Source organism: Trachurus japonicus, chromosome 20 (assembly GCF_045865225.1).
Source record: "Trachurus japonicus isolate A0001 chromosome 20, Traja_1.0".
NCBI classification, from domain to species: domain Eukaryota; kingdom Metazoa; phylum Chordata; class Actinopteri; order Carangiformes; family Carangidae; genus Trachurus; species Trachurus japonicus.
In genome coordinates this window covers 12791261-12815701 of record NC_140926.1, presented here as the reverse complement: position 1 = coordinate 12815701, position 24441 = coordinate 12791261, and the positions used below count along the sequence as shown (strand labels likewise).

Here is a 24441-nt window from a genome sequence, read left to right as displayed (position 1 = left end):
GTGAAACTTTTAAGTAAGACTATATCACATACTACAGACTATTATTGCTTTCTCTTGGATTACACACTGCAGACATTTTTTAATATGGACCTAAACCGGATTAATAACTTATGGAGTTAATGTGTTTGATTTTTAGAAAATGTGAGAAAGTTTAATTCAGTATCAGCTCAAAGCAATAACAATAACAGGGGCTGCGGTTTTGGAACAGAGCATAATGTACTGCCTGCCTGCCATATTTAATATATGTATTAACCTGGGCAACCCAGTTATATTTGGATTGCAATTTATATATTTTTATATTCGTATTACACATATATAATTGTTACGTATATATTGGTATAATATAGGCCTAAATTTTCCCAGTCATGTAGCCTATTTCAATGTGTAGTTCCTCCTAAACGCCAGAGGGCGCTGCTTTCTGACCAGCCAACATCAAACCAGCAGAAAAGGCTAAAGCGCGCGGAAATACAACTGAAGGGGGGGAAGAAAAAAAAAAACAGAAACCGCAAAGTGTAAACATGGAAGTAGACGATGACAATAAAGTCGCTACAGATGCAGAAAATAGCGACCAAACTGTCAGTTTTCCCCACGTTACAGCCGTCGCTACTGGGTGGATGTTGGACTTCATGTTTATAAGTTTGTGTCGGCGTTTCAAGGAAAACAAATTTGATGAATTCAACGAAACGCTTTCGGTTTTCGAGGGTGAGTTACGTTAGCCACTGCTGCTAAGATAGCTAACTTACCTCATATATTAGTCAGCACAACAGTTCAGACAAATGTTATGCAATATAACACTGTAATAAGTAAACAGTATTGAGAATTTAAAGTAGTTCACAAGTTGTAAGTTAGTAAAGTTGGGCGCATGACGTCTGTCCGACTAACCATTTCTCCGACCATACATTTCTTTATTTTTGCGTCCATTAGTCCGACCTCCCATTTCTCCGACTTAAGTAGCCCTAACCCTTAACCTTACCCTAAACCTAACCTTAACACTGTAGAATGGGTAGTCGGAGAAATGAGCCGTCGGACTGATGTATGCTCCCCAGTAAAGTTTACTCTTGTCCTGGAGGCTAACGTTAGCCACTTGGTTTGGATGTTTATCTTTGTTTTTCCAGCTATCTCTCAGAACATGTGTCTTGAAGGAGACCGCCATGATGAGAAAACGATGATTTGTGCCTTCCTCGCAAGGGTCATGCATGGCAAAATGTTGGGTAAGGTGTTGCAGTCAAAAGTTATCTATATTAGAAACAGTGTTTTCTCATTACTGACTATGACAGAGAGGTCAGACCAGCATAAAGCATCAAGGTGCTTCTGTTTGAGGATGTTATTCAATTAAAGCTGTCACCCAATATTAGATTTCGTCAAAATGCATAAATATTGCAAATAAGGGTCAATACTCTGACTGTATAGTATATTATAACGACTGTAACGTTAATATAAGTTGAGTGAAAGTTTGTGTTTTTCTCTGTTTCTCTCCAGACATCATGTTTGAGGAGGATGAAAGTGTGATGCCTCTCATGTCTGCTGCCAAAATATGGTTAAAACTAAAAGACACCGTGGAAGATGAGAGCACGTTCAACAAGTTAAAGATTCTTTTACTTGTCCAGGTAATACTACTAGGGTTTGTGTTTTTTCTACTGTAGTCTGATAACTGAAACTAAAAAAGTAGGGTTAAATTCCTGCCCACATTTTTGAGTCTTTTAATGTGATGTGTTTGCCTTGTTTGTAGTCTGTGGCTGTGTGCATGGAGAAAGGCCAAAGATCCTCTGCCACCTCCGCCCTCAAGTGGTTGCAGAATAACCATGACTTCCCACAGGTCTGTGAGTCTGTTATCTCTACTCTTTTGAAAAACACAGGGTCAACTCTGGAATATTTGTTTTTTTTTAATGCATACCAACATTTTTTCAACAGAACGTGGGAGCCAAGCTGAAAACAGTTTTGACAAAGTGGGACACTTACCACCCGTTCCTCACAGGCTTAAGCTTGAGCCACCTGCTGAAGGAAATCCACGCCTACTTGGACGCCTACCTGGACAAGAATCCCTCTGATTACCTTCTTAAGGTAGGTGCTACGCATGGATGGATTGTGACACCATCTTCAGATGAAGAAAGAAGGAAAAAAGCTCCAGTCCACACTCATCTTAAGTATGACTGAAAGAGACACAAAACAACGAGAAGCTTTGCTGCCTCATTTGGTTTTGTGGATGCTTGAGTGTCTCTTTAAACCACATTTGAATATCTAAATACTTTTAAAGGTATTTAAAAGGATTCATTTAGTTTTAATAATTTTTCAGGTTCATTGAGTCGCAGAGTTAAGCACAAGTTCTACACTGTTTCTTGGAAAATAATAATTTAATACAGCTGGCCCTGCAGGACTAATCCCAGTGTAAAATTAAGGATCAAGCTTTGTATGACTGAAAAATGGAGTGAAAAAAATAATTGGAAGAAATTATTTTGTCGTGGTGCAAGATATGGACTAAGAGGATTACCCCCTCCTTGCTCACAGATGAAAGTGATATGTGCAGAGCTGCTGCATTTAATGCTTAGAAAACTTCATCTGGCCAGAATTCACATCGACATATACTGTATATGACTCTGGCTGTATAACATTTGAGCAAGTGCAAAAAGGATTCTCAGGTTTTGGCTGCTCAGCTGTTTATGGGGTGGGGATTTAACACATGATTTACTTGGCAAATACATAAGGTCTCCAATGTTTTGCTCCAGCTAACAGCAAGGATTAACAAATAAATTTTAACAGGCAATAAATTTTCTTGCTCTTGTGTTGAGACCTGATCAGATATGCTCTTGTTCTTCTGAGTTATGGCGCCCTGTGAAAATGAAGGTTTTGATGGAGCTTATCAGTCATAGTTAATTGACAATTTGTCATCAAATTAGTTGGAAGGGCAGACTCCTCAGGGTCCAGTTATTCAGGAAAGTTTTAGGATTAATTTACATAGAGGCCGTTGTCCAAGGTTAAACTTAGCAGGCTATTATAAAACAGGCCTCATTAGTTTGATTTTCATGTCAGAGCAATACTTACACCTGAAAGTTAATTGTTTTTGGAAAATTATGGGAAAAGTACCATGATTTATAGGAATATAATTTAGAAACATAATTGATGTTTGTCGGTGTGTCCTGTCTGCCCTCCTCTCTGTCTATCAGGCAGCCACTGAAGAGGTCCTGACATCAGGGAACACTGAATGTCAGAAGGAGACGGTGAAAGAAGAGAGCTCTCTGTCAGAAAAGACCATCGACACAAGAGAGAAGGGTCCAAGGTAGGAAATAACATTTTATAAGTTGTATTTATCGAAATGTATACACCCACTTTGATTGTGTATGGAGCAGTGTAGCCCACATGTTAGGGCTGAGTTGTTTTCTGAAAACTTTTAGATATTCTTCACTGACTTAATCTTGCATGCATTGCAATGCATTCATGAACTGTTACCTACCCCAATGTTCAGTCATGTGCCTCCGCCCCGTCCAGCAGTAGTCCATGTTCATTCAAAGTGAGGCTGGTGATGGATGACACAAGCACAAACACCAGGCCTCAGGACACATCCACACTAATAACTCCTATTTTTTCTGATGTTTTCTTTTTTCTTTTCCTTTTCTTTTTTTAGCTCCTAAAATGGAGACTTTTAGAAACACAGTTTAAATACTCAGGGCTTAGTTGCAGTTGAGATAAACTTTACAAAATAAAGACACAGGCCACTGACTCACCTCCTAATTGGATCTTAATTAGAGGGGAATGCATCCTACTAGGAAAAAGAATAGGTAGAAATAAATGTTTAAATGTCTATTTCTCAATTAGAAATATATTTTTGTCTTTTGTTGTTTGTGTGTAAATGTAGAAACTAAGATATCTGTCCTAAACACTAAGTAACCACACTGTATTGCACTGTGACAGAACAAAACGGAAACTACTCTCAACTAAAATGACTGACTTATGGAAACCTGATTCAAGCAAGAAGCCTTGTGTCTCTCTCAGAAGAATCCCCACCAGTGGTAAGTTAAATCTTTCCTCTGCCATTGATATTTCTTTTCAGAACAAAATGTATTTTTGCTTTAATCTCATGTTAGATCACATTTCTATAAGATGTAGAAATTTCTTTTTTCATTTCTTTTCTCTTTTTTTTAAACTTTTTTTATCTTTTCAAACTTGACACATTTCTGAGAATAAAGAAAAGCTAACACCGATATTAAATCTCCCATCATCAGAGTTGAGTCAGCTAAAATGTGAGAAGTCAATCAACATCACAGAGATCCAAAAGAAAAGAAAAGCACCTAAGGTGAGTTGAACCACGCTGCTCATTCAATACTGTGAACAAAATCAATCCCAAAGCAAGGCAATATAAAAAACAATAATTACTCAGCACTATCTTTTGTTAAAGGCAAATTAAAAAGAGAAGGTTTGGTTTTGCTTTGTTTAGAAATGGACATACGAGCTGGACAGACATCTGAAGGCTGGCGTCAGACGTCACGGCATCGGGAAGTGGTCTCTGATATTACAGGATTATGACTTTCAAGGACGCACTGGAACCATGCTCAAAGATCGCTGGAGGATTTTGGTCAAGACCGATAAGGTCAGCTAACTTAACTCCATAAAAAGTGGTTTTGCTTTGTAAATGAATTATCTTTTTTTGTTGCTGGTGTGACATACTGCTCATCCGCTGTTTGCATCAAGAAAATCCACCACTAGAGGGCGTCTGCTCAGAAAAATGAACTGTGCCAAGTGTTATTGCTTCTCTAGATGATGCGTTTTATGTTGCACTATCTTAGTTTCTCTTGCCTGAACAATGTAGCAGTTTTACTTGAATAAAGGTTAGGGAAAAATGTGCCCTTTATGATGGGGACTATTTAATTGTATAATTATTTTCCCCTACACATAATGTCACAAATGTAAAATATATTTTTTAATACTTTTAAGTTAAATATCTTTGACATAACATTATTACAAAAATGAAAACAGTGGCTTGTTACAATAAAAATGTACAAAATCAGCAGATGCGTGCTTAATGTGTACAGGGAAAATGTGAAATACTGGACTGCGGTGTCTTTACACAGTATGTTATTTACACTGATTACACAGAGCATTTGAAATGTGCATGGTGATTTGAAAAACGCCTTTATATCAAGGTGCAGCTTATTAAGTAGAGAGGGATGCCAGTATTTGCATTGCACCACCATCAAGTGTTAAGTCTCCCCCTTAGCATCTGATCTGAGCGCTCTCACGCTGTGTCAGCTCCAGTGATGAGGGGAACTTGGCCGTGAAATGTTTTTGCGGACACCAGATCAGAGCGCGCGGTTCTGCGGTGCTTGGTTTGGATCAGATGAAGACGAAGCTGTGCTGTGGCGGACAGTCGCACCGCTGCGTCCTCTGGATCTTCTTCCACGTCCCATGGCACTGAGCGCTCCCCACTGCCTGCCAGTGGAGCAACACTTCTCTGCAATAAAACCCCAAGTGTCAAAACACAAATTTTTTACTGATTCACTGCTTTTTCTGAAGGGCTTCCTGAATGGGATGAGTCATATTTTCAACAACATATTCAACCTTGAACAACACTGCTATGAAAGCACACATGTAAAGGTTCACGGCTTCATACTTGTCTGATTCCTGGCCGTCTCCTTGGCAGCTGCCGCTATTGTTTCGCATGGCGGGAGGCTCACATGCCACACACACTTTGAAGCCTTCTGTTATGTAGCGCATCCAGTGTGTGTGTGGCCGGTTCTGCACGGTACAGTGGGGCGTCCGGGACTCCAGTGTGAATTCCACACAGAACCTGAGGGGAGCATGTGCAAGGTCACGAAGGTCACAGTTATTCCTTGGATGCAAGAGCCAATGACTCGAGATGGAAGACTAAAGTAAGGCATGTGACACCAGCCACACTGTGGTGTCATTTTATTGGTGCTAATAATGACAAACTCCTAATAATTCATGATTTGGTGTAGAACAGGTACTCTGAGCTGCCCACAATGCTTAACAACCTGTCATCTGAGCCTTTTGTGAATGTGCTTTTCATGTGACAGTCTTTATTAAGGCCCGAGTATTTAATTTCAAAGGGTTGTGGGCAGTCTCTCTGCGCTGCTTTATTTAATGGTCTGTGGACAGACGGGACAGGTGAGCAAACACCTTCTGTGCAGCCGATGCAGATGGAGGAAGAAGTCTGGCTGTTATCTTTTTACCCCCCACCCCCCTCTCTAAATGGTTTGGGTTACACCGCATTACGCTGAAATGAGACTAACCCCTGGCAGCGTTCATGAACTTTTCAACCCGTGAAATTTATAGATACCTGAGGTCATGAGCAGTTTCAGAATACTAAAGAAGGCTTAATGGGAGAATGATATGAAACCTACCCAGGGTCCAGGGGGTTTCCATAGTTGTCATGTTTGGGCCTTCCCTTGCCAAACTCCATGCTGGTGATGAATGCAGGACCTGATGGCAACCAAATGAAGTGATTAAATTTGGTCAGCACTTGTCAACAATGTCATAAAATGTACTGAACCTTGCAGTCAGGGAGGGAGAAAAAAATGCATATGTGATCTAATAAAACCAACAAGAAGCAGCTGCAGCAGAGAAAGTGGAAACAGGAAGTGTGTGTGTGTGTGTGTTTCCATACCTGAGTTAAGCCCACAGTGGTGACCCTGGTGGTCTCTGTACTCCCTGCAGCCGGCCCGTTGCTGCAGGCTGGGACAGGGCTCTCCACCGTTACTGGGCTGCTGCTGTATGTGACGAACACGCACTCGCACCGAAGGCTGGCAGGGTTTGGCACAGCCACTCCAAAAGCTCCAGTCGTTCACAACGCAGTTCTGAGCTGGATGTTGGTGAGGGTGGGGAAGGGGAAGGGGAAGGAGGGGGCATTATTATACACAGGATATCCTCTGCTCTAGCAAACAATCAAACTGCCATGAAAGTCGGACGTAGCAGTTGGACCTAACACTGACTGATTCCTGCAGATCAATGTGTGCACGGTGCAAACAGTGGAAACTTGCAGCAGCGTGCAGGCTGCAAAAAAAATATGAATTTCCAGTCAAACAGTATAATCAAGCATGCAGTATGCAGGAAATAACTTAAGATCAATGAAGCATTGATTGTGACTTGTAGAACTTGTGTTTCCTGCTCTACTACAAGTGGGTTGAGAGCCAAGAGAGCAACCCACTCAATCACCAAGTCCTGTGATTTTTCTTTTCACTCATTCTCTGTGCTTGGTGATCAAGCTTTGATGTATTAAGCATGCAGATTTAGTGACTACCGGCCTATAACACATATTAGGTCCGCTTGGCTTGTTTGACTGGAACTGTAATTGCTGATTGACAGAATCACATTCTTCAAATATTTGGACTAATTCCGTTATGTGGGCCAGTCCACTAAAATGAGGTTAGACACAAAGCTGCCTGGGTTGTTTTTGTGATGTAGCAGGGATTGTGTCGGGATCGCCATAAAGGTTAGAAGCTAAAAAATACAGAATAAACCACATGTAAGAGTTTGACAGGGCCATGAAGATAAATATGCATAAACAATGGCATATGTATGGAAACATTTGGGAGGTATATGTACACCCAGCCCACCTCTGTGTCATCAGATAATAGAGATGGAAGATAAGCAGCCCTGTAACAGCCAGGTACTGTAAATAATCTTTTCTTCTCCAACTACTTTATCTTCCTCTTTCAGTCTTTCTTTCTAGCCGGAGTTCAGGTTATCTCATACAACAGGTTATCTCGCATTAGTATCATAAAGTTAAGGTGTGTGCGCCAACACATACACAGTATACCTCCTTTTGTGATTCAGCCCCTCCACTCATCCCTCACCTGGACACTCTGTGAAGTAGTCGAAGCAGCAGTCCTTGGTCCTGACGCAGCCCACGTCGCAGAAGCATGTCCCGTACACGCGGTCCATCCTCCAGTCAGTGGTGGAGCAGCTCAAGTCTCTGCTCGTGCAGCATTTTCCCGAACATCCACCAGACACCAAGTGGCTCTTTCCCAGTGTGGAAACCACCAGCAGCAGACAGGTAAACTCCACAGAGGACCCCATCACGAGGCGGGGTCGGGTCAGAAGTCCACCCCTGAAGTAAAACACTAACCTCTTCAGTGTCCCCAGTGTGTGATGCAACAACAGTTCTCCTCTTCTAAATGTGTTTATTCCACTTTTTTTTTGTCCTACTCTTCCCCTGTCATGCTCATGACTGTGAGGGAGAGGTTGGAATACCAGCCCAGCCCAACTCAGCCAAGACTGCCACAGGAGCCCTTGTGACCTGGACTTCCTGAGTCCGTCTCCTGTGTCCAGCCCCTGTGTTTCCCTCCAGAAACAGGTCCTGCAGAGCAACCTACAGAACAGAACACCCCATTCCTGCTCTGATCACAGTCCACCGTCTCTCATGTTGTGTGTGCACCCTCTCCCTCAGAGCTTTCTCTCTCTCTTTCTCTCTCTCCCACCGCCCAGCTGAGCACCTCCCTGCACTCGATCACACACACGGGGAGGAGACAATAGGGACAAGGGAGGGGTAAGATGTGGTGAGTTTGGGTGAGTGTTTCCCCCTCCCTTGCTTCTGCCCCCCCCCCTCACTATTCCTTACCTCATTCTCACCTGTCTTCGCTCTTGTTTATCATTTTTCTTTCTTGCGCCTCCTCCATGCAGAGTCACGGTGACCCTGGTGTCAGCCTTGCCCAGCCGCTCTCAGCCACCCCAGACCTCGGGTCCTAAAAGAAAGACAGGAATGTGAGCAGTTGGCAGGTCTCCAGTCAATTGTGCCAGGGGGCCCGCTGAGCGTTGTAAAGCCACCCTTTGGTTCTCACCTCTCTCCCTTTCCCTTTTCCCCTACAGGTTACTGTAATCGAGCAGAAATCTGAACACTTTGCACATGGTTTACTCACTTGTACTGTGGGTATTTACAGAATTGTTTCCAATTATTGATTTATCTGATAGCTACTGACTGACTAAGTGTAAGGCAATGGTTCATCAGTGTTTGGAATATGCTTAATTACTTTCTGGCAGAAAATTGGATGCAGATATATATATTCCTAAAGACTTTGATATTTTTAATACACTTTTTTAGCTACTTTTTTTTTAAAAGCTCTGTGGAGTTTCTCTTTTAATTTGATGGGATTGGGGTAGCTACAGTTGTTGGATGTTACTGATGTCTGTCAGGATGTTTTTTCTTATGACGCCCCTGGATGTCAAAGTTTCCCTGAGGATCAATAAAGTAGCCTCCCTTCCCACTAACCAACCAACCAACCTACCTACCTACCTACCTACCTACCTACCTACCAACCAACCAACCAAACAACCGACCAACCACTCCCATATTTGTGAATGTAATGACGTTAGAGCTAGCAGTTGATTAGGTTTGCTTAGCATAAGAATATTTGTCCAGTTTGAAGGAGACAAAAATGTATTACTGGCACAATTTAAACTCACTAATTAACTAGATTATGTCTTGTTTATTTCATTTGGGGTGAAAAAATCAGCAAAAAGTGTCAAAACAAATTGGTGCCTCATGGTTCCAGGAAGTCACCACACCCACACAGGAAATAGCCTAATCCAGCAGATAATGCTTGTTGAACCACCATCTAATAAAACACTAATGTTTTCAATGCACAAATTAACCCCCCCCCCCCTTTTTTTTTTTTTACCAATTTAAAAGTTAGATTGATACAATAAACCATTTTCCCTCTCTCACGTAAGTCAAGCTAACTGAGTTAACTATCTCCTGCTGTAGCTTCATATTTAATGCACAGGCATGTGTAGCTCTATTTGCAGACCAGGGTGTGGCTTTAATCAATAACATGCAGGTGCAGGTGAACAGTAGATGACAGACATTTCATGAACTATAATTGAGTAGAGGCTAGTCTGTGACAGTCTTGGTGCAACTAATTGGTTTATCTCATTAGGACATGGCTTGTCACTGTCAGTTTATTGATTAACGAGACTATTAGATTTGCTGCTGTCAGTGGAATGAAGACATGCTTAAAGGAGACAGCAGCTATGTGCAAATTTCAGTTTGTGAAATCTAATAACATTGCATTCTACTTTTTTTTTTTACTCTTAAATTCCTGTGGTGCTGAAAGAAATTGTCCCCATCCCAGCATAACTTCATTTTTAACGCTTCAGCAACTGATGGAAAGTCATGCTTGAGAATTATGGGCTAAATTAGACGGATAATTATGCAGGGTTGTGGCAAGGAAGCATTTTTCACTGTTATGTTTGCTCAAGGTGCCTGAATGTCTGAGGATGCTGTGAACTCCGAGGAGGGTCAGCCTTTATTTGAGCAGTTTCTCTTCCATCTCATGGGAAAAAAATGAGGCCTCCGCAGGGAGCAGTGTTGGGGAATGAGGCCTCCCTACGTCTACTGCTATAGAAGGAACGGATATTTGTAATAACCTGGATACTTTGCCTCTGCTGTCTTGAAAAACAAGCTTGCAGCGAGCAGAGGGGGGTCCCTTAGGGTTCTTTGATTCTTCTTTTTGCTATGGAGCAGGTAGGTCAAGCGACAGTAATAGCCTTCATCTTCACCATAATCATTGGCAACGGCATCGCTGAAGAGCATGTGTCTGAATCAGTGTATATTAAAGTTTGAGAGGGCTGAACCCAGACTGACCTCGGGAGTAAAGCTCCTATATTACACTTTTTGTAATGTACACTACAAATATTAGACATGACATATTTTTAAATTATAAATACTCCTAATTAAAAATGACCCACCTTCAGTCATTTTGAGATGTAGCGCCCCAAATTATGAATCATTTAGTAAATTCAAGTCTAGTAATACTTTATTTTGCGTAAAACAGAGGATGCCCTGCATAGGTCGCTAAAACCAACACACACATGCACACTTTCAGTGCATTTTTTCACTTCAGATTTGATCCGTCCACTGATGCAAGACTTACAGCTGCATGAGTTTGCTATGGCTTCAGCACGTTGGAGGTGCACATCAAAGCATGTGTGTTTTACATCTGACAGGCCCCCAACCCTGGACCTCCAGCCCTCACTGTGCACTTGTCAAAGACGATCAGGCTTCCCACAGAAACACACCCTGCTTGGAGTTTTCTTAGCGAGAGTATGAGCCCCATGCTAATGTGTCTTAAGACAGTGTTTATGGTCGTCATACTCTGTCACAAGACGCCAGACTGTATTATGACAATCACAGGCACACACACTAGTTCGCTTATTTGACAAACACATGAGCAGAGATTTAGAAATAGAGACTGACTGGATTTACTTAGGAATGAAAGTGTGAGTGTGTGTGTGTGCGTGTGTGTGTATGTGTATGCTTCTTGCACTGGGTGTTAAGGAGACGGCGGAGTGAACTCTAGCTCGATCTCGCCTATATGTGGAATGCAAACGGTGGCTGTCCCCATGGTAACGCCTGACCCGGGTTGCCATGGTTTCAAAAAACCTTGTTGATAAATGCCCATATTAACCCAACCTCGCCACGTGCTGTAGGCCTAAAGGTACACTGATGATGTCACCTCTGACCAGGACAACACCCTCCTTGTATTACATACACACATTTTTGTCTCACCTTGAATGCACAATAAGCAGCTGCTATTTCTACTTCTAACTTTTTGACTTGACACCATTCTGACTACAGGTGTGTTCAGTAACAGCTGTCGCCACAGTCTAATTCAGCCAATCACGTAACTATCAAGCTTTAAAATCTGTTTCCCTCTCCTCCAGATAATCTATCACGACATCACCATAGGGTCTAATCACCGAAGAGCCTCAAAGTTGATTCACTGGCTCGGAACAAAGTCATCCCTGATTCAAATGATGACCTTGAAAATATTTAACCTTAACCAAATACTTCACCAAAGAGTTAGTCAGACTTATTAGGTCGAGTTTGTTTCCTCCTGATGAGTACACACACGAGTTTCTGTCTGATGAATGGAAGCCTTTGTCCACTGTCCTTTCAATTTATAGCTCAGCTTCCTCCCTCTGTGGGTGCATCTGTACGTTTGTGCTGGGTGTGTGTTTCTGTACAGGGGTGTTCATTCATAACCTGTTTATGTGTAAATGAGTGTCAGGACTTTGTACTTGTAACCTCGCCTTTTTTTCTTCTTTTTTTTCAGTGTGCATTTGATAACGTGTCTTATGTTATTTATGACATACCCAAGCAGCACAAAAAGCTGCATGAGATATTATTTCAGAATGGTGGATGTTTGACTTGGCTTCTGTAAGTGTGACTGAGTTCAGGTGAGTTCCTTAAATAATTCAGAGAACTACGCAAAGTATGAAGTTAAATGTCCGTGGCAGTAGCTCTGCTCTGTACCCGGGGACTTACATTATGGCCCTGAATGAGTGAGTCCCTTGCTCCTCACACTGCATTTACACGAGTGTCTATTATGATGAGCCATCCAGTACATCCCACTAATGATGTTCCATTCATTACAGGTCATTAATGCTTGATCGTTTATGGATGATAAGGCACTTCTGCAGGACCGTGGCAGCAGAGAGGGATGATGACACTGATGACAACAGCTCTGAAAGTGGACTCGACTGGCCTTGGAGCGGTGCCACTGTAATGACAACAAAGACAGTGATATTGATGAAAGTTTCTCCCTGACATCATCACTGATAATTGCCCCCCACACACACACACACACACACACATCACTCACCTATCTTGGCATGTAGTTCCATATGTATGTAAATCAATGCGGATATTAGGAGCAGCGGCAGGGAGACGAAGCATAAGACGTGTGGGAGGAGGATGGGACTGACCCCTGCCTCTGAGAGAGATGGAACTTCCAGGTAATGATAATCACTGGGAGAGAGGTTTCATCTATCATGGTGGATTTCATAAATCATATTATGAAATGTCAGAGAGCAGTGGAAAGGTCAGGCCCCCTAGTCTTGTGAGTAGGACACGTGTGTGTGAGTGTGTTGCCCTCCCAAGGACAGTGTGTAAACATCATAAAATGGAGAAGATATACATCAAAGCGCTGGCACTGAAAATCATTTTTCCAGAATTTCTCAGTCATGCTTTGACTGTGTGCGAACATGTCATATCTCACTGCTCATAACTGGCAATAACAGATTTGAGGTCAAGAATTTAGGGTAGGAAAAAGAAAAAAGAAAAAGAAAAAAAAGACACACACACACACCTGGCAGTTGTAAAAACTTGTATGCAAACAGTCTTAAATGATAAAAAATTATCTTGGTTTTATTCTTTATCTTCTTTAGGACAGAGAGCACAAGCAAAGAAACCGTGGTGGCTTCTCGCAGCATTGTGAGCTCTGTTGCCATAGATTTGACATAGTTTGGGGCTCTTCTGTGTTTATTTGATGGCAAAGACAAAGATGTGACCTCTGAGTGCCCCACTTGAGTACACACACACAGATTACTATTGGACTAAGTTCCTGTTGACACATGCCGACTGTATATGCTCTATCATTTATTTTTGATCACTGTGTAACTATCTTTTAGGATCTTTTAACAAGCTTTTTCAGGGCCTAGCTGGTTTAATAGCAGAGGGGGGCAGGATATCCGAGAGTTATTGCCTTGATAAAGAAATATTTTTATTGGCTGGATGGAGATCTTTTATGATTATTTCTGCACAAATAGAAAATATGATGTGTGAGGACATGAGGTATCTGTTAAAAATTGCATTGCAACCAGCATGGGAATATGATGTCCTTTTTCATTTTCTTGTCAAGGTTAGGTTAGATTGATATCACTCCCATACAGCTCCAACATAGAGCTGAAGCTATGAGGGGGGTTAGCTTAGCATAGCATAGCACCAAACCTTGAAAGCAATGGAAACAGCTAGCCTGGCTGTCAGATGATGACAAAATCCAGCAAATCCAATTCGCGTGGATTACTGCAAAATCACATGCAACACAAATGTATCAGAATTTCATAATAAGTAACTCATTCAGACAGATTGTGCTTTGGCAAATCATCAGCCACCTTTTTTTTTTTTAAGTAATAAAATACTGATCCTTATCCCTACCCAGCTTGGCTCTTTCCTCTCATGCTGACCCAAACATATTTAGGGCATTTTTGATTTGAGGTGTTGGCAAAGTTATAATTTGGCAGACTAGGCTACATTCTCTGATCCCTGCTGATGGAGTCAACTGGCACAATATCAAGTCAGCTGAAACAGTAAGACAACCTGGCTATTCTTCACTCGAGCACTGGTTAAGCAAATATTCTTCCCTGTCCTGCTGCTTTTTTTTTTTTTTTTTTTTTAAAGAAGACTCTTCCTCTGTTACACTATATAACTGGCAAAAAACTTTTCATTTTTTGCATTAAAAGCTCAAAAATGTGTGGAGTGGCTGATTAAAATGAGTACTGTACTCTCATTCTGTTATTGTCCTGGTTAAAGTACTGTGGACTTACAGTGAAACGATAAACCACTTGCTGGCAGGCCTCAGTACAGCTCTTATTAAAGACCTCATTGTTGACTGTTTGTTCCAGGTCATTTTGTTTCAGCTCACTTGAAAAGAACGGTAAAAGCCCCTGCAAGGAGAGGGAGACCCGGCCTCCGTTTGAGCGTGAATACAACCCTTCACTTAGTATGAATAAGGGGATGGCTCTGTGTTTCTAGGTCACTGTGTGTCCCTGAAATGCACACCTCACAATCCGCAGAGAGGGACGAAGGGATACAAACACAGGCCTGACGTTTGACAACATCACAGGGATACACTGTCTGAAATTAAACACGGTCGACAGCTGAGTTTCAGCATGACACAGGGGCCAAAATCCTTGATCTCAGGAGAATCCTGATAACTCTTTCTACTCTTTGTCGACTACCTTGACTATCCTCACCTCCCCTTGCAGTCACTTTGTTCTTTTTCCGTCTTTAATATTTATAGACAGCAAGGCTTTGTGTTAAAAATATTGGATTAAAAAAAAGCTCTAAGTCTAAAGAGCTGTGAACCTCTGAAGACTTATGATTTTGACACATTTGATGACTTTTTTGTGTGTGTCTGTGTGTGTGGCTTACATAATTTTGTTACCACAGTATGCTTCAGGAAGTGTCTGCAGCTGTGCTTGTATCAGTGGCATCCAGCTCCTTCATACCTTGTGCTAATAATGTGATATATAATCTATAATACACGCTCAGATGGAAGGAAGTGATTATTTTGCTCATTTAGGGTTTGTTTTATATCCTTAATTATCTGCATGAATGGCAGTTTAATACTACAGTATATTCATGACTCTGGCCTCAGTCCCCTTTATTTAGTCACACTGTGTTGGCACTGATACAGATGTCTTTTTGCACAGCCGGGTCAATGTTTTGGGAGTTTTTGTTGTACTCTAGAGAAGAGACAAGTTTGAAGAATTCCTCCAGAATTTAACGAGGAGCTCAATGACCTCAGCTGCCATACCTTCAAATTATAGTGTATAATGAAGTGTTTATTTCTCTCTACACAAAAAGACAATTGCTCTGACTAGTGTCTTTGTCAAATACAATGAACAAGACCATTCAGAGACTTGAGCCGACCTCTATACAGCTACAAAACTATGTGCTATGTGGGGAATTACCACATTCTGGGATCTGGAGGCACAGTTTTGTGTCTGTGTTGTTGATATGGAATGCAGATCTCATTGCAGTAAGTCGCTTTTCTGATAATTACAGTATGTATAATGTATGCGCAAAGAGGAGGGCGAAGTTCCATTTATTTCTGTGTTCGATAGAAGCAAAAGAACCAAAATCCTGATTCATGAAAGACAAAGTGTCCTCGATATGAAAAATAAATTTGTTTAATTTCAGGAAGACATTTTTTTTTACAAGGCACAATCATAGTTTCGCTAAACTATTAAATATGTACAGAGATACTTCACTGGCTTAACAAAGTTTGATTAGACTGATAAACAGCAATGTCCAAAACACCGTTGTGATGAAAGTTCAAGCCAAACAGCATCTGCAACACATTGATGATACAGCAAGAAGGATGGCAGTATTACATAACAGCCATTACAAGCCATTAAAAAGATCAAATAAATATCCAGAGGTTGAGAGGAAAACTACTGAGAGCCGTCAGATGTACTAGAAAATATTTCATTTATCTAATATTCATCATTAGCATCAATTGCTGGGCAAATGCTGCAGTTAACTACACTATATACTACAAGTGGTCACTGAAAGAGAAAAGTTTGGGTCAGGAGTCCCAAAATGTGAAGACCAGCCATGTTAAGCAGAAAACTAATATCACTGAGGATAAAATAGCAGTTAGAACAAGCCACTGAAATGAACACGGTGCCCTAAATGTTTTATTTTGTTCCGATACTGTTGGCACTGACTCGAAAGTTTTAATCCTAGACCGGTGTGACTGGGAAGAGGGTGATTGTCAGGATGGAGGTTTTTTAGGCTTCTTCATTTTCTTGAGCTTTTCTTGTCTCACTGTCTCGGCCTCCAAAGACGACAGCTCAGATATCCTTTGGATAAAAGAGCGAGAGGCTCCGACCGCTGGGTCTGGATAGGACTGGCCTGTAGGAAGGAGAGTAACAGATATTAGGCGGAGACATATAATATGATATACACTTCAAAACTCGCCTCTGACTGTCCTGTCTCTTTTCTATCTTGCCTTATTCTGAGAGGTTTGGATATTACTTAGGGGTAAAAACCTTTGTTACTTTGTGACTGGTGCTTTCAGTTTTGTGGAATAAATCCAAAGGAAAGCATAGCGCCACTGGGGTGGTTACAGTGAAAGAGAAAGCACTTCAAAAGTGGTGCAAACAGCTGCAATAAGAACACTAAACACTCCCTTTTCTGTGTGACCCCTCGCCCTACTCTGCCAAGAACCACAACCAAGAAGGTACCCTGAACTGACAATAATAAGACCTGGGGTCTGTACTTTTAGTTTGAAGAGGGAAAATCCATTAAAATGACATGTCTGCTGCCAGTAAATCAATGCCATCAACACCTGTACAGGTTGAAGGTCAGACTCTCCTTTTCACTGGCCTGACGTGTTTGGACCACAACAAATACCTGAGTATGGAAAGAGCATACAATTAAGGCTAGGCTTCACTGTCAAAGCACTGAAATAACTCACTCTTCTGATTGTCTTTAACAGTCTGTAGGTTGTAGGTTGGGTAATTCACCTTAGGCCTGCAGAACAGAAGGACGACAGAGGAGGCTTAGGTCTGAAAAATAATTGAGAGGACTATTGATTGGCTCGGCCTGATTTAGTTTATAAGGCCAAAAATACCTGCTGAGCTTGCAGTTTTGAACCGAGAAGGTGTTTCTGCCATTGAGGACTAAAGTGGAGGGGAAGAGGATGGCTGGACTTGTGTTTAGTTCATATCTCTCAGCGTAGCTGGAAGACAGAAGCGAGGATACATTAAGCAAAGTGCTGCACATATGGCTGCTGCGATACATTCTTTGTGTTTAGCGATTTTTGGCTCTGGCGTTGGTCCAGTTTTATTTATAGATTTAAAAAGACCCACTCATGTCATGTGAAAGGACAGTGTTCACCAATATTTTATTTATAGGGTCAAGTACTATGTGAAGCAGCAACAGCAGGTTTCTTTCAAGTGTCATCAAACCAAAACGGTCTCACAAAGAGATGACTACTAGTGATAAACAACTGAGATCGCATAATTGTGCAAAAACAGTATTAGCCTATCATATTTTGGCTATAATCATGCATCTGACATTACCAGATTATGAAATGTTAACAGCAAGCAGCTTGAAGTCTTCTGTTTGTGACAGATAAATTGTGTGTGTCAAAATATTAATTGCGTCTGGCTGCTGTTGTCTTTGTTCATATTCTTGTAATTTGTTGTAAAAGGAACAGTGAATCAGTATAATTACAGTAATCTCTGCAGCTGTCTCCAAAATATGCTATGAAGAGTAGAGCTACAACTACAGGCCTGAGGGGCATTAATCCACTGGTTACCCCAGGGTGAAGGGGCGTCCTGCATGGCTGTGGGAAAGCTCCTTGGAGAGGCTGAAGGGATGCAGGTTTCCAGGCCTGTGCACGTGGTAGTCTCTTGGCAGTGGAGGAATCACGGTTCTGGTCCTCTCAAACATTGCAGCTAAAAATAATATATATATTCATTATAAAACTATTTACCCCTTCAAAACTGACATCCCATGTCATGAAAACGGTTGTTTGGAAATATTGTAAGACTAAAAGAAAGAATTCTGTAACAATTTTGTCTGTAAAGTTGTAATATCAAAAAGTTGCTTGTATCTAATGTTACACTTACTGAAATAGGATCTGTGCTCATTGGATATGATTACAACTCCATCTACTGGCTGTCAGGTTACAATCCAGACACAAGCATCAAATCCAATGTGTATGCACTTCAAATCCAATACAGGAAAAATATGATCTGAACATTTCTGAGTGAATATAAACCTACCATATATTTTAAAATTATTCTAAATCTCTTCTCAACACAAAGAAAAGGGAGATCTTACAGTTTTTATCAAATAGAAAGTGTCTCCCACAGATGTCCTCTGGGTCGTTGTTCTCTGATTGCATCTTGTCATCTTTGTCCAAGTTGGGTGAACTACACATGGATTGAAAAAAGACAAGACAAATAACTACCAGACATTCAGAGACACATTCAGACAAGCAAACACCTTTCTGAAGATGTATCATGGTCTGGCTCATAGAAGTTAACACAGGAGTATGCTATTATTCTCTCATGTTTTGTGAAGGGTAATGATAGTGGAATATGGTATAAATTACTGTGCATTTTATGTCATATTTCACCTAAGCTGTGAGCAACACCTAGCACAGCCAATAGCTAAAGCAGGACTTTCAACTGAGACCTACCGAGGATGGAGGAAGCTAGGCCTCTAGAGAAAAGCTATATGAGAATTATATTATCGGATGGATGGATAATTTTGCACATTCAGGGTTGGATTTGTGGGATTCTGGTCATAATCTGCACAGAAAAGCAACTCCCGTCAATTTGAAGGTTCACTGGTGAATTCATTTGCACAATACGGTAGTATTTTATTGCTTTAGGAAACATTTCATGACACATCTTACCCTCCAATTGGGAAGGCGCTAACCAAGGATTTCCCATCCCTGGACTCTACGACACAGATATGAATGGCGTTAGTATCTCGTCAAGCTAGCTGCATCTGAATGCATTTTGCAGACACAGGGCATGCATGTAGGCTACTCACTGCTCAAGGGCTGAATCACAGGAAATTTCTTCCTAATGTGTTGATTTTGCCTGAAACCCGCTTGTCCTCCACCCGCTCCCATCCTCAAGTTCCTGTATGTGGAGTATCCAGCCGCATCAAGGCCGCGGTGGCTGCAATTTGAGCTGTCCTCCGATATCAACGCCTTTGCGGTAGGCATGGATGCGTTCAGCTGGTAAGTCATCATGTTGGAGCGGCTGCCATACAAACATCTTTTAGACATAACCTCGTTACTGGGCTAAACTGCGGCACTTGGTCATGATAACGGTGGATGGGTTCAGAGACCAGTCATCCCAGGTGGTGAACGCTACCGAGTCACCGCGTAACCATGGAAACAAGGCTCGCAGGAAAATACCAACAACATTCTTGGAACCGTTATTTTTTTTACATACGCACTTAGCTGATCCATTTGGTGTATTTCAGCGGCTCAACTTTTTTTTTTTTTATGTAGGCCTTCAAATATTTGGTCTGACATGAATCAATTTGTTACGTTCAAGATGTTTGACACATTCTTCCGTTTCTCATAAAAGCAAGAGCTACTTCATTCACCTAGGCTGCATTACAATACGGAAGCCGAGGAGTTCAGTTCCGTTTCAGCAAAAGGTATTTCACACATAGCATTTCAGATATTTTACAGATACTTCATTATATTCGGCAATGGTGGACTAAAGCTTTGTGTTGTGTTGATAATTTATACGTTGTAGTTTCCATTACTAATTACCTAATTTAATCTCATGGAGGAAACGGGTAACATTAAAAAAACAGACAGGCATTTTTATATGTAGGTACGGTAGGCCTATATGAGATGGTCCACTGATGCATTCAAGGCACAATCACATTAATGACAAGAACCAAGAGGGGTTTTTTTTCTCCACATTTTTATTGTACAACGTTGAGTCCATTGAAAACCTGAAAAAGAAAGAAAAGGCTTTTAGACAAAGTTAACATACCATAATTCATTTGTTACCAGGCTCTTTTCTTGCAGATGTTTTGGAATTAATTCCATACAACTCAGCTTTAAACGTTTGAACTAAGTTAGATTTAACCCAACATTGTTTCTTCCCTCTGCCGTGCACAGAGTAAAGCATCTGCAGTGGCTGATTTTAAGTTTTCAGATGTGGTTTCAGACATTATTGGCTTATTTTCAGCTGATTTTTCACCATAGTCGATAAGATGGGGAAAAAAGATTATGCATCATTAACCACATCTGACATACACCCTGATTTACTCCTGCAACGGTTCCTACAACTCACCACTTTAGTTCATCCTCCTGATCATTCTGTTGATCTGGTCCTCCCTGTTGCCAGCATCTCCTCCCTCCACAAAGTGTGTGGTCTTCTTGTTCATACCACCACGAGGTGATGAGAGCTTGAAGGGCCACAGGAAGTTGTTGGCGGGCTTGAAGTTCTTGCCAACTGTGTAAATCTCATGGATGAGGTCCTCAACACAGATGATGCCGTATTTGCCTGTGGATGAAAAAAGTGTTTTAACTCATGTACCTTTACTTTTCAAAACTATCTAAATGAGCAGCTAGGCTAAGGATGTGCTATAAATAACTAATAATTGTTAAGCGAGACCTCCATATGGTTTCAGACAAAACTGGCTTAGTTTTCAGTTTTCTCACCAGAGTCGATAAGACGGGGAAAAAAGTGTGCATCATTAACCACATGGAGCATTAACCCTCGATATAACTGAATTCAGTTGTGAGCCTGATTTTGAAACCGACCCCTTAACCCTTAATAATCAAGTATGGATGTATACTGAGACAACATCTGTCTACTGTAAAAATAACCTGACAGAAAACATACTACCATCAGTCATTACTCTCATGTTGATCTTAAATTAACCTACATCTACCATCTTTGATTTGTAAAATGACATACCAAGAGCCTTCTCCACCAGAGCGTTGTCTGTGAGGGCGATGCGCTGTTTCCTCATTCTGCCGTGGCCACGTTTGTAGATGAGCTCACGCACAGACTTCAGGTTGGGGTACCTGGGTGGGGGGTTACAATAGATAAAACACATTATGAACAGGAGGTCAAACTAAGACTAAGTAATTCAGTTCTCAACTTAAGATTTATAAACACAGCATCTTTCCAACCTGATCATAGAATTTATCCTCTTAATTTTACTGATACAATTTTGCACCAAGCTTCAAAATAGGCTGTTGAAATAAACCTTTAAACAGCCAACCCTTTATAACAATAAAGGAGAAACCTGCCCTTAGTAAAAGCTTGTCTTATCACATCGAAACATACAGAACTATCAGCAGTGAGATGCTTTCAATCAGTTCAGAAACTTGCTTTTACATCACTGATTTAGTTGGTAAAGAAAGTGTTACAAGCCTTTAGACTTAATTTATAAAGCAGTGAATGCAAGTTCAAATGAAAAGATGATGTGACAATGCCTAGTTTTATACTTATGAAAAGCTAATGAATACATAACAGAAGGACTATGACTAGGTCAAGTAATTTAATCTTTTACAGCACAACTGAGCAGCGTAAAACATCCAAATACATATTTTCAACTAACTCATCTCAAGTCACTAAAGCAACAAAGCGAGTAGTCATGTTTGTGCAAACCATAATCCAGCAGAGTAATAATATGTTGTCAGTTATGCAGATGTGCAAGTTATGTATGTTGATAAGTATTGTCAAGTCATGGAATGAGGTTTCAGACAAAACTGGCTTAAATTCAGTCAGTATTCACCATGGTCGATAAGATGGGGAAAAAAGTTGAGCATCATTAACCACATTCCAGACAAGCATCTCCTTACATGTGCAACTAAGCACCATTATAGCTTATTATAATGTATTTTCCTAATTAACCTACTCAATCTGGATGTGAGTGAGTTTATTCTTTTAGTTATGTTTAAAACAATAATAGCCTTACCCCCAGGCGATGTAGGGCTCAGCAATCCTGAGCATGTTGATGGAAGCCTTGTTCAGCTTGACGAACACACCATTGAAGATCTGGCGCAGACGGAGCAGCTGCAGAACTTTGCGGACCTTGGGGCTGACACCGTTGATACTAGAAAACAGACAAGGATTTCATCAGCAAACAGTCCCGTCAGGTTCAAGCTCGTTTAAACTACAGCTTTGTTTGTGGTTTCAGACATTATTGGCTTAACAAAAACAAAAGTTTCTTCATATTCGATACGTCGGGGAAAGACAGCATCATTAACCACACTGGTTCAAGAACATTTACATGGATTGCTATATTGACCAGTTTTAGACACTACTACCAAGTGAAATTACCTTTTGAACACCCTTCTGACAATGTAATTCCTGATTTTCACCCCACCAGTAGTTACATTAACCATTTGTAGCAGATACTACACATGCTCAGAGGATAAACAGATCATTTTACAAATCTATCAAACAAGGTGTATCCAAAGGAGCAACAGGTTTAAAACTATAGGAAACCCGTTTCCAATCCCAAAGCATGCCACACAGCATGGTGCATGAAGCAGATTTACTTGGTTAGAATTTGTCTAACAATCCATGTACATGTTGGTAACCATGATATGTCCTACAATGAGGATAATTAGACAACTAGATACACTGCACTCACCCTCTGATCCTGATGACAAAGGCCAGTTTAGGCTCAGCTGGCACGTAGAAGTTTCCCACTTTGCGAGCAGTGCGACCCAGACGGACTTCACGCCTGTACATCTGCCTGTACTCCTTGTGGTACTTCTCAGCGCGCTTGTAGATCAGTTTCCTGGTCACCTTGCGGGCCTGTGATTACAACAGAAATAACATCACCGTCAGACAGTGCAGGTCAAGACGCTGCAATAACGTTATGCCACAAGCTCAGTCTCACATCAAACACCAGCTCTTATTCACGTGCTAGCAACTCACCTTCTTTTCAGACAGCATCTTCTTGATGCGCATGGCCTTCATGGTGGCGAAGGCCTTTCGCCTTTTCAAAAGGCTCTCAGGGACCGCCGGTACTTTTTTTCTGTTCAGAGATTTAAAAGAACACAACAATGACATTTTGGTAAGCATAGGAAATTATTGAAAACTTCACAGATAACTTACTTAGCGGAAACGTGTCACCATAGCCGCTGGTAGCTGCTAGTTAGCTAGCTAACCTGTGATCAACCGGCTTCCATACAGGTTGAGTTACTGCTTCGGGCATCAGTCTTCATGTATCTATTATAAAGTTTGAACAGCAGCAACGAAAGTGCCCAATATCTAATAGTCCATTCCTCACTTTGCGCTCTCAACTGGCATAGAAAATAGCCACTTAAAAGAGGCACGAAGGCTACAGAGACAGCCATGTTGTTCCCTATCGTATGACTGCACATAGCCGGTAAGTAAGTACTTTTTAAAACAATAAAAATCACAATCCTACACAATACCGCCTGGATTATGATGGATACAAACTAAACAAACTATCAATAGGGTAAAATCAGCAAAGACGGTTGTTTTTACACTGGATGTGCTTAGATTTTAGTACAGAGGCAAACACTCACTCTGCGTCCGCCATTGCGCCCACCGAGAAAGAGAATTTTTCCTTTGCGCATGTGCGCGTTAAAGGATTTAGGACCCCGCGGGCTGTCCGTGAAGCTGCCTGACTGAAGAGGTTTCAACAGATTTAGACATAACTCTAATAATATATTCTGAAATAATTGTATCGTATTTTGATAAATTATGTTAGCAAGTCGCTATACTGGTGCATTGGTTGAATTACACTTGTTGGAATACACTTTTATTTATCTTTTAGCCTATTTCTTTCTCATTGTAGGCTTAATAGTTGTAGCCTAACGTTACTAGCCTACAAGCTAACGTTATAACTTTTTATTTTGTCATCCATGAGCATATTAGGGCTCAAATGTATCCCTGTAATTAATACAATTATGTTTTCATACACGTTTGATACCCTGATATTATCAATGTCCATACCACAGGTGATGTCCCTGCTGATCCGGCAGAGGGAGCAAACGCTTCACTTCTCAGGCCGAGCTGAGAGAGCGTGTGCAGGGGAGAGTTTCCTTTGCTGACCTCTCCGCTGGATCCCCTGGATCTCAGTGGGAAAAACACCTTGTTCACTCCATGTAGAAAAACGCAGGCAACGTGACACACAGAAAGGTAAGAAATTAAAACAAGAAATAACACGTGGAACATAGGCTGATGAATGTTGGTATTCTATTAAATTCAGATGTGCAGCCAAAGCCCAGTTTCTACACTTTTTTTGAGCACTCTGAGTTTAATGGCTCACTCTCCTCTTCTTTGTAAAATCCTATTCTATTTTAATTCACTTGTTTTACATGTAGACCATAGCACATAGCCCTGAACACAGGAATAGTGATTGAAGCTCTGTGAGAAAAG

General features: G+C 41.2%; 4 protein-coding genes and 3 non-coding genes across 7 annotated transcripts; 1 reads left to right on the top strand and 6 right to left on the bottom strand.

Moving 5' to 3' along the window:
• The first annotated feature begins 476 nt into the window (after positions 1-476).
• Positions 477-4825, top strand: terf1 (telomeric repeat binding factor (NIMA-interacting) 1). Its single transcript, XM_085763494.1, has 9 exons — positions 477-702; positions 1116-1211; positions 1480-1607; positions 1730-1816; positions 1912-2061; positions 3162-3274; positions 3907-4004; positions 4218-4288; positions 4430-4825. The coding sequence occupies exons 1-9, from the start codon at positions 519-521 to the stop codon at positions 4589-4591; spliced, it is 1089 nt and encodes a 362-aa protein (XP_085619620.1). The 5' UTR covers positions 477-518; the 3' UTR covers positions 4592-4825.
• Positions 4826-4897: 72 nt separating this feature from the next.
• On the bottom strand, positions 4898-8409 carry sbspon (somatomedin B and thrombospondin type 1 domain containing). Its single transcript, XM_085763496.1, has 5 exons — positions 7806-8409; positions 6617-6811; positions 6354-6432; positions 5603-5779; positions 4898-5443 (listed from the first exon to the last, which is right to left on the bottom strand). The coding sequence occupies exons 1-5, from the start codon at positions 8026-8028 to the stop codon at positions 5326-5328; spliced, it is 792 nt and encodes a 263-aa protein (XP_085619622.1). The 5' UTR covers positions 8029-8409; the 3' UTR covers positions 4898-5325.
• Positions 8410-16185: 7776 nt separating this feature from the next.
• Positions 16186-19440, bottom strand: c20h8orf89 (chromosome 20 C8orf89 homolog). The gene is made up of 7 exons (XM_085763495.1): positions 19088-19440; positions 18948-18993; positions 18368-18459; positions 17841-17979; positions 17151-17258; positions 16995-17050; positions 16186-16429 (listed from the first exon to the last, which is right to left on the bottom strand). Exons 1-7 carry the CDS (start codon positions 19326-19328, stop codon positions 16290-16292), a joined length of 822 nt encoding a protein of 273 aa, XP_085619621.1. The 5' UTR covers positions 19329-19440; the 3' UTR covers positions 16186-16289.
• Positions 19441-20219: 779 nt separating this feature from the next.
• LOC146966534 (small nucleolar SNORD12/SNORD106) lies at positions 20220-20313 on the bottom strand. The gene has a single exon (XR_015034566.1). It is a non-coding gene; the product is annotated as a small nucleolar SNORD12/SNORD106 (small nucleolar RNA).
• Positions 20314-20360: 47 nt separating this feature from the next.
• On the bottom strand, positions 20361-23618 carry rpl7 (ribosomal protein L7). Its single transcript, XM_085763497.1, has 6 exons — positions 23586-23618; positions 22969-23068; positions 22679-22845; positions 21998-22135; positions 20989-21098; positions 20361-20571 (listed from the first exon to the last, which is right to left on the bottom strand). The coding sequence occupies exons 1-6, from the start codon at positions 23597-23599 to the stop codon at positions 20363-20365; spliced, it is 738 nt and encodes a 245-aa protein (XP_085619623.1). The 5' UTR covers positions 23600-23618; the 3' UTR covers positions 20361-20362.
• Positions 20686-20775, bottom strand: LOC146966533 (small nucleolar SNORD12/SNORD106). The gene has a single exon (XR_015034567.1). It is a non-coding gene; the product is annotated as a small nucleolar SNORD12/SNORD106 (small nucleolar RNA).
• Positions 21770-21861, bottom strand: LOC146966532 (small nucleolar SNORD12/SNORD106). The gene has a single exon (XR_015034565.1). It is a non-coding gene; the product is annotated as a small nucleolar SNORD12/SNORD106 (small nucleolar RNA).
• Positions 23619-24441: the final 823 nt, after the last annotated feature.

What these genes read in the sequence shown, in the direction of transcription:
- c20h8orf89 (XM_085763495.1), bottom strand. Translation starts at nt 19,328, where the DNA reads ATGTCTAAAAGATGTTTGTATGGCAGCCGCTCCAACATGATGACTTAC. An exon ending in CTTTCTATTTGATAAAAACT is followed by an intron (nt 17,980 to 18,367) that starts GTAAGATCTCCC and finishes TATTATTTTTAG; the next exon opens with CTGCAATGTTTGAGAGGACC. An exon ending in CAAAACTGCAAGCTCAGCAG is followed by an intron (nt 17,051 to 17,150) that starts GTATTTTTGGCC and finishes TCTGTTCTGCAG; the next exon opens with GCCTAAGGTGAATTACCCAA.
- rpl7 (XM_085763497.1), bottom strand. An exon ending in GAGCCCTACATCGCCTGGGG is followed by an intron (nt 21,099 to 21,997) that starts GTAAGGCTATTA and finishes CCCCCCACCCAG; the next exon opens with GTACCCCAACCTGAAGTCTG. An exon ending in TCTGGTGGAGAAGGCTCTTG is followed by an intron (nt 20,572 to 20,988) that starts GTATGTCATTTT and finishes TTTCATCCACAG; the next exon opens with GCAAATACGGCATCATCTGT.
- sbspon (XM_085763496.1), bottom strand. Translation starts at nt 8,028, where the DNA reads ATGGGGTCCTCTGTGGAGTTTACCTGTCTGCTGCTGGTGGTTTCCACA. An exon ending in CTACTTCACAGAGTGTCCAG is followed by an intron (nt 6,812 to 7,805) that starts GTGAGGGATGAG and finishes ACCAACATCCAG; the next exon opens with CTCAGAACTGCGTTGTGAAC. An exon ending in GACGGCCAGGAATCAGACAA is followed by an intron (nt 5,444 to 5,602) that starts GTATGAAGCCGT and finishes GTTTTATTGCAG; the next exon opens with AGAAGTGTTGCTCCACTGGC.
- terf1 (XM_085763494.1), top strand. Translation starts at nt 519, where the DNA reads ATGGAAGTAGACGATGACAATAAAGTCGCTACAGATGCAGAAAATAGC. An exon ending in ATAACCATGACTTCCCACAG is followed by an intron (nt 1,817 to 1,911) that starts GTCTGTGAGTCT and finishes TTTTTTCAACAG; the next exon opens with AACGTGGGAGCCAAGCTGAA. An exon ending in AGAAAAGAAAAGCACCTAAG is followed by an intron (nt 4,289 to 4,429) that starts GTGAGTTGAACC and finishes TGCTTTGTTTAG; the next exon opens with AAATGGACATACGAGCTGGA.